This window comes from Petaurus breviceps, unplaced genomic scaffold, assembly GCF_028583685.1.
Source record: "Petaurus breviceps papuanus isolate PSGF00001 unplaced genomic scaffold, PetGlider_PUasm1.0 139, whole genome shotgun sequence".
In the NCBI taxonomy this organism is placed as follows: domain Eukaryota; kingdom Metazoa; phylum Chordata; class Mammalia; order Diprotodontia; family Petauridae; genus Petaurus; species Petaurus breviceps.
In genome coordinates, this window is record NW_027185697.1 from 16,280,046 (window position 1) to 16,288,998 (window position 8,953).

Consider the following 8,953-nt stretch of genomic DNA (forward strand, 5'->3'; position numbering starts at 1 on the left):
ACTCAAGAGACCTGAGCAGATGGAAAAGAGGGCCAGCTTCAGGTCATGCCCCACGTGGGAGAGGGTGCTGGATCTGAGCTTTGAAGGAACCAGGAAATTCTAAGGCATTAATGAAGAAGGGGGGCATTCCAGGCAGGGGGCACAGCCTGGGCAAAGGCACAGACATCTGCCCTGTGAAGTAGGCGCTCTCGTTTTAGAGATGGCAAAGTTATTTGGGTAGGGGTCTCTTTCCCCAGCTTTATTGTCGCTGTTTGAGGATGTGCCCTGGGCCCATTATCACCACCCTCTAATAGCAACAATAAAAGAATGAAAGGAGAGAGAGAGAAGAGGGATGGTGGCATCATTTAATCTCACAGAGCCCCAAGCAGTGATCTGAGACAATGCCCCAGACTGTTGATAGAGGGACTTTTCTCGCTGAGAGTGCCCTACCCTGATCAAATCACAGGTCTGGTTTAAAAAAATTAAGACAGCACAGAATGGTGGTAAGAACATTGGACCTGGGGCCAGAAGCAGACCCAGAAGCATATAAAATGGGGATGATAATACCCAGATATTTAGCTCACAGGGGCGTAGTACAGCTGTGTGCCTCTGGACAAGTCATCTAACCTCGGTTTCCCCATCTGTAACATTAGGCAGGACCAAATGGCCCCTGAGGATCCTTCCAGCTCCTGGCCTATGATCCTACATCTGTCCAAATGTAAATGTCAGTTACTGTTATGATTACCTATAAAACGGGGGCATTAGTCCTATTTAGAGCAGATTGTCGGAATCTTCTTCCTCTATTTTCCCTTTACCTCACCCTTCCCAATGACTTTGGTGGCAGCCAAGAAGCCAAGCCAGAAAATACACACACCCCTGGATGGTATTTAGAAACACTAGGCAGCAGATAATTTCCAAACAAAGCCTTCCCCAGCTGCTCCCTCTCTTGGGCGTCCTGGATTCCTGGCTTCTGAGGGACAGTTTGGTCGGGCTGGGTAAGGGGACACTGGGGAGCACAAACAGAGCTCCAATGCCCTCTGTGCACCTTGGAGACTGGAGGGATTCCTGAGTCGAGCTCTCCTCGTACATGGGAAGGGTCTGCAGACCTCGGGGCCAGTGTCTCCACCATAGCATCCCTCAGACATCACCCTGGCTGGCGCTCCCCCCTACATCCTTTGGTTAGCCTCCCAGAAGCCTCCAGGCTTCCATCTGAACAGTTTACACTTGTAGAACCTGCCTCCCAGTGTGCTTACCAGACTCAAAGAACATAATGTATATAATAAAAAAAAATTGGCAAATGGTAGCTTTGCCAATGAGTTGGTTAATCCTTGAGCATTTATTAAGCCCCTACTGTGCTCCAGGCACTGTATCCTTAATATTTGCTCCCCAGTGGTCCTGTGATGTCACCGATGTGAACATTCCCTCCAAGGTTGCAGATTGCAGCCTCTTCATGCCCTGCTCTCATGTGTGACTCTTAATAACAATTTGCATTTATGGAACACTTTAAAGTTTACACAGTGTTTTACAAATATTTTATTACTTTTCCCCCCATAAGAACTCAGGGAGGTAAATACTATTGTTATCCCCAATTTACAGATGAGAAAAATGAGGCAGAAAGCCGTTTCCCCTGAGGGATCACACAGCTAGTAAATGTCCGAGGCCGGATTTGAGTTCAGATCTTCCTGGCTCCAGACTCAGCCCTCCATTCACTACGCCGGCACACTGTTCACCACAGGGGTTCCATCCACCATGTTGGGGGCATTTCTACCTTAGGTACAAGGAGGAGCCCAGTGCAACCTAAGTCAAGGAAGCACCATTGATCACATAGGGTTCTGTCTGCTTTGCTGACCTGCTGAAAGCTATTGGTGCTATGTACACCTGATGTCAGGTAGTACGGTGGGCTGGGTCTAGAGTCAGAAAGACTCACCTTTCTGGGTTCAAATCTGGATATTTACTGTGTAAACCTAGAGAAGTCAGTTTACCCTGTTTACCTCAGTTTCCTCATTTGTCAAATAAGCTGGAGAAGGAAATGGCAAACCACTCCAGTGTCTTTGCCAAGAAAACCCTTAATGGGGTCACAAGAAGTCAGACACAATTGAAAATGACTGACCAACAAAGTGCTACATGTGGGGTCTTTGGTGGGAATCAAGCCCATAGGATCTTTTCCCTTCCTTCCTTCCCTCCAGACTCCTAGAACACTGCCGTAAACACAAATACCTCGCCAGCTCTGGAGAAGTCTTTGCCCTCCTGGTCAGCAGCCTCTTGGAGAACCTGCTGGATTACAGGACCATTATGCATGATGAAAGCAAAGAGAATCGCATGAGCTGTACAGTCAATGTGTTGGTACGTGAGACCCCCTTCCCCAGCCCTGGGATCCCCTGCCTGTCAGCACCAGAGGGCACCGAGTGCCAGCAACAGGGCTAGTCTTTGGGAATATACACACACACACAGAAGCAAAATGGTCACTGGCCTCAAAGAACTTGCGCCCTATTGGAGGAAAAGCATGTACATCTACGTACATAGACATATACATGAATGTGTATATACATGAACACACACACATATAGGTATACATGAAATATCTAAGAAACAAATACTAGCTGCAGGAGGCCTTCCAGTGTACCTGGCTGGTCCCCCAGAGAGCCAAAGCTTCTCTTGACCCAGGAATGACCATTCCTTGGTCCTCAGTCCTGCTGAGTTTACTCCAGCAAAAGCAGCTGATGCTAGCACCAGCAGATCAGGATAAGGGCACTTGCATATTTTTAACTTTGAAGATAAATTAAGAAACAGGGATGGAAACCTGCACCGTAAGCTCCTGCCCCAACTCTTTTCCAAAGACAGGTCCGCCATGGCTTCATGCTTTTGTGTCTGGTCTGGCGGGATGTTTTCCACCTTCACCCCTACCGGTGGGTCAGCATTTGTGTGAAAGAGAAAGACAGGGGAGGGTTATAACTGATTTTAGGTATTTAATGAGAGTTATGATGGTGACCATTCCCTTATTCCGGTGAAGGGCTCATCAATAATCCCGTATTTATAATACAATGTTATCATTTTATTTTGGCAGAATTTTTATAAGGAAAAGAAGAGAGAGGACATTTACATAAGGTAAGCTGGAAAAATGGTATTTGTCTCTGTTCATCTTAACTCTGCTTTTCTCTGATTCGTCAATTCCTCCACAAATGTGTCTTGACCACCACCTACATTGAAGGTGGGGGATGGAGGGGGAGTGGATACAAAGATATGAGATATAGTCCCTCTCTTAGGGGATATTAAACCCTGCTAGTGAGCATTAGACTTTTATTTCTCAGTCTGGACGTGGAATTTCATCCATATAACAAACTCCCAGGCAAGAAACTCCCTCCCTTGAAGAAAATCAGCAAATTTTCTGTAAATCATGCCATTAGAGGCACTGAGAGGTTAGGTCACTTGCCCAGGATCACACATCTCCTATCAAAGTGAAAACTTGAACCCAGATCTCCTTACATCCAAGACTAGCTTTCTACTTACCACCACATCCTGCCTCTGAAATAAAGCAGGTACTTGAAAGAGAACAACCTTGGACTTGGAGACAGGAGGCAACTGTTCAAATCCCCGTCTCAATACTTATAGTTGTGTGAATTTGCGCACACTGCTTTTCCTTCTCATCATCTATAAAATGGGAATAATAATATTTGCCTTAACTGTCTCAGGAGAAGTACAGAGTTCTGGGCTTGGACTCGGGAGGGAGGATTCATCTCCCTGAGTTCAAATCTGGCCTCAGACTCTTACTAGCTGTGTGACCCTGGGCAAGTCACTTTGCCCTGTTTGCCTCAGTTTCCTCATCTGTAACATGAACTGGAGAAGGAAATGGCAAACCACCATTTCTTTGCCAAGAAAACTCCAAATGGGGTCATGAAACGACTTGACCACAACAGCAATTAACTGTTATTAACATAACCTCTTCCATCTCTGGATCTATGGTACCATTCATTTAATGTTTCCTGTTGACTACTTCCAGTTATTTTTTTATTAGAAATATTTCCCCTCCAAAAAAGAAGGCCTCAAAGAGTTGTTGCCACTTTGACTGGCACAACTGGAGGCAGACAATGAATTGAAGGAGGTGGTGATTTAGAATCTATTACCCCATTGAGGACAGAGCTGAATAGATGTACAGAAACAGTCAGGTGACAGCGGAATGGTTGGAGTACATCAGTTACGCAGCAAGCATTTAGTAAGTGCCTTCTGTATGCCAGACATTCTAGGGATGTACCAGGGGAGGAATGAAAGGCAGCAAGCAGGCCCTGCCCTCAAGGAGCTTACGGTCCAATCGCTGGAGAGTGATGAGGCCAGGGCAGAGGGTGGGACACCTCCAATGACAGTCTTAGGGTAACTTGGGCTCGTTTCTTCTCCTTTCCCCCAGGTACTTGTACAAACTCCGGGACCTGCATCGGGACTGTGAGAACTACACAGAGGCTGCCAATACCCTTCTGCTGCACGCGGAGCTACTCCAGGTAGGAGAGACCCCGCATGGAAAAGCGCTTTACACATGTTGAAGCGCTCTCCCTAATAGGTTAGTGAAAACAACGACCATCATTCTTGCCGTCCTCATTACGATGTCGTGCACAATCTGGATTTGGCCTCCATGTCCAGCCTGGCTAGAGAGGCGTGACTCTGACTGTCCTCATGGTGTGATGAGGCCTGACTCCAGGGCCAGCCTCAGAGCCAGGCAGACCTGGCTTGAAATCCCACCAGTGACACACACGGGAAGGCCCATGAAGACCGCGTGTCACAGAGGAGCTGGCTAGAGCTGGCAGGGAACATTGGGGCTGTTGTCAGAGACTTGCCCAAGGTCACATGCCTCCAAGTGAAGCAAAAACCAATGCATCAGAAGAACAGACACTGTCCCCAGACCCAGAAAGAGGATCCCAAAGACATCACCAAGTACCAGCCAAAGACCTCCACTAATTCTTTTTTGAAATTAATTTTCACATAGATCAAAGGTATCTTTGATGAAGGGGGCAGTCAGGTGGCAGAGGATAGAGTTCTCAGCCTGGAGTCAGTAAGACCTGAATTCAAATCCAACCTCACACATTTGCTAGCTGTGTGACCCTGGACAAGTCACTTAACGCTGTTTACCTCGGTTTCCTCATTTGTAAAATTAGTTGGAGAAGGAAGTGGCAAGCCACTCCAGTATCTATGCCAAGAAAATCCCACACGGGGTTACAAAGAGTTGTGTACGACTGAAACTTCTGAACATCCTTGATGAAAATATGAGAAGGAAATAGTCATGTCTGCACAGATGGGATATCTGACCCCATCTTCACAGTCACACAATTGTCTGGAACATGTAGAGAATATGAGATTCTTCTCAATTTACCATTTGGTGATTTTAAAAGAGAAAAATGCAACCTCAGATTGGACTAGGTGAACTACGAGGTCCCTTCTCCTTCTAAATCTGGCCCGTGACCTAGAGACAAAGGCTCTCCTCAGCCAAGGCGGCCTCACCCATCTGCTAGCATCATGTCATTCTTTGATAGCTTTAATCCTATACTTGACTTTGTTTGGCCATTTTATTATCTCTATATAAATCAGGAGATATTCTCTTCTCACATTTGATGCCTCCATCCAAGACATCCTGTGCAGAGGGTAAATGGAAGAGAGTTTCCATATATATGAAGACATCCTCCAGCCATTCCCACTTGCAGATGAAATGGTGCTGAATGATTGCATCTAGTTCCATAATACCAACCAATATCCCCACAACCCCTCAAAAACCATTGATTTAATCAGCCCCTTGTTGATCAATTAGCAAGAATTTACTAAGCACCTACTACGTGTCAGATACTGTCCTAGGCTCTGGTGATACCAAGGCAGAAATAAAATGTCTGTGAGAAACCCACATTCTACTGGGGTATAGAACTGTGTATGTAGTTTGGTGACACCGTGGAGCTTTTTAGACCTGAATATCTGGACACTTAGTAGTTACATGACCCTGGATAAGTCACTTTAACCTCAGCTTTTTTTATCTATAAAAGGGGGATAATAATAACACCTACTTCCAAGAGTTGTTATAAAGTTAGATAATATTTGGATGGCCTTTTGCAAACATTAAAGTGCTCTATGCATGCTGGCTACTGCTGTTGCTATTTTTATCATTGTTGTTATTATATAAAACAAGTGTAAAGTAAAAAAAAAAAATCAGTGAAATTTGATTAAGCACTCACAGCGCTCCGTGTCGTGGGGCGGGGCTGTGCTGGAGGCTTGTGAGAGGGTCTGCTCCTTGGAAGCAGCAGATGTTACCCGTCCCTGTCTGGTTTGGGGGTTTTATTATTTCATTTGCCTTTGGTCAATTCCATAGCACTCTCAACAACCCCAGGCAGTTACCTGTCTACAGAACCTGTCTTTTCAGCCTTTACTATCCCCCAGTGACGCTTTAGGACTTTAGTTATGGAATATCATAGTCTCTGATGGCCCAGATTGGGCTTAAGGAAAAGTACAGTGGGTGGGGAGTGTGAGTGGCTTACGTCTTATTCCTGTGATAACTTGGGCACAAGAAGTTTCATAGATGTTATCCAGGAACTATAAGATCAGAAAAAGAAGTGGGCAAGTCATAGAAAGCCCAGAGGGTGCCATTGCTACCCACACAGTATGTAAGGACCCAGAAAGAGGCCTCTAGGGTGATGGGTATACTCTCCAAGGAGGATCTATGGAAGGAAGCACGCCAGAAGTACAGAATAAGAATGAACAAATGTTTGCTGTTATTCTAACTCTTTGTGACCCCATCTGGGCTTTCCTTGGCAAAGATCCTAGAATGGTCTGCCATTTCCTTCTCCAGTTCATTTGACAAATGAAGAAACAGAGGCAAATAGGGTGAAGTGACTTGCCCAGGGTCACACAGCTAGGACGTTTTTGAGGCCAGATCTGAACTCAGGGAGATGAGTCTTCCTGACTCCAGGCCCTCTTGCTCTATCCACTGTGCCACCCATCCACCCCATCCCCCTCATCTTAGCCTTGGCACTGCACCACCTAGCTGTTACAGAAATAATTCAAGTGAACCATTCAGCCAGCATTAAGCACCTTCTGCATTCCAGGAACTGTGCTAGGCATAGGAGATGCAAAAACAAAAATGATGCAGTCCCTACCCTCAGAGAGTTTCCATTTTATTGGATGGATTGCTTTTGGTCACAAAACATCTTCTCATACTGTGTGTTCCAGGCACATTTAGACCCAACTGTGATACCTTGAAATGCAAGGATTGGCCATAGAGGAAGCCCTGAGTTCAGGTCTTATCTGTGGCTGGGTATATGACCCTAGACAAGTTATTTTACCTCTTTCACTCCAGGCAATGCTGTAAAACTCTTAAGTTGGAGGGCAAGTACTGATCTGTATGGGGAAAGAGAATTTCCTTACCAAGACTTCCCTGCACTCATGAGATCACTGATCTGGACAAGGCAAGGCAACCAACATTTATCTGTCAGATACTTACTGTGTACCAGACATGGTGCAAAGTTCTAGAGATACAAATAGAAGGAGAAAGAAAAACAGTCCATGCCCTCAAGAAACATATTCTAATGGGAGAAGACAAAGTACAAAGGGGGAGTTCCATGTGTGGGCCTGGTATGGAAGTCCAGAAGGTCAGAAGCACAGCAAAGAGGGAAATGAAGGCTGGCCAGCCCATAGAAATTCAGCAATGAGAGAAAAGGGCTCATCCATTGAAGATCCCAGCCAAAGGAGCATTGGAGAAAAACTCAGTTGAAGTCATTGTAAGGTGTAAGCACTTTGGATTTATGAGAGTGTTTGGTATTTGTTCACACATCTGGTTTTTTCTTATTTTCTAGTGGTCAGACAAGCCCTGTGCATCCCACTTGCTCCAGAGGGACAGCTACCATATCTATTCCCAACAAGAGCTCAAAGAGAAGCTGTACCAAGAAATCATCTCGTACTTCGACAAGGGCAAAGTGAGTGTCTCGTTGAGAAGGAGCTAGGACTCCAGTCCTGGCGTGGCTACATCTCTGCCGTGGGTCCAATGGTTTGGACCAGATGGCCCATTATTCAGTTCAGTCAGATAAGCATTTATTAGGCACTTACTATTTTCCAGGCTTTCTCTTGGGATTGGAGATACAGAGATAAAAAGGAAAACAGCTCTTCTGGCTTCCTAGGATTCATTCTCTCATTTTCATTCATTTCTTAATTGTCTCTGAATCCTCTCTTTTTAAAATCACCTCAAAAAAAAAAAGCAGAGGAAACAAGACCTTAAAAAATGAAGGGGAGAAAGGCCTGAGGGATCATGATGCTGCGACTAATTGGCCAAATCAGAGGAGAAAAGGAAACTAAAAACAACCAGGAGGTGGAGTGGAAAGGACATTCTTCTTGGAGTCAGACGACCTAAGTTTTAATTCTGGCTTGACATTTTCTAAACAAATTGACTGTGCAAGACCTTTTACATCTCAGAACCTCAGGGTTTTTGTTTGTTTTTTTTTTCCCTCTGATTGACAAAAATGGGAATATAACCCACTTCATACATTTCCCTTAGTAGGCTACTTTCTCTTTTGAGCCTTAGTTTCCCCATTTGTAGAATGAGTTGGATGGAATCAGTGATTTCTGAGGTTCTTGGCAACTTTAAACTCTGTGATCCTATGACTTGTGAGGAAAGGGCTTTGTTAACCAAGCAAATGTCAAGTGTTGCTATTGGTGTCCCAGAAGAAGCCCAAAGAGGTGTCCCAAGGCTTGTGGGAGATGTTGGAGAGGGGGTAGCATGCACCTACTCAGTCCATCTCCTCCTCTGTTCTTCCCAACCTTCTGTCGATAGGACAACTCTGGGGGCACCAGCCTCAAAGGCTCTAGGCCATGATGTTGCTCTTGTTGGCTTACACAGTTTGGCATTCATCCGGAAGTCTGTGTGTGGTGGGGAGGAGAGGATATAGCAGAATTATTTGACTTGACCTTACTTTCCACATCATTATCAAAATTCTCCTCAAAACTCACATTTATGGCT

At 45.3% G+C, this 8,953-nt stretch overlaps 1 protein-coding gene across 1 annotated transcript in view; it reads left to right on the top strand.

Annotated features, from left to right (window-relative positions):
* LOC138145256 (dedicator of cytokinesis protein 5) overlaps positions 1–8,953 on the top strand; it is a 129,960-nt gene that overhangs the window by 79,761 nt on the left and 41,246 nt on the right. The window contains exons 27-30 of the mRNA XM_069066898.1: positions 2,166–2,322; positions 3,044–3,084; positions 4,379–4,469; positions 7,797–7,916. Coding sequence (XP_068922999.1) covers positions 2,166–2,322; positions 3,044–3,084; positions 4,379–4,469; positions 7,797–7,916 — 409 coding nt within the window. The remainder of the gene's footprint in view (positions 1–2,165; positions 2,323–3,043; positions 3,085–4,378; positions 4,470–7,796; positions 7,917–8,953) is intronic.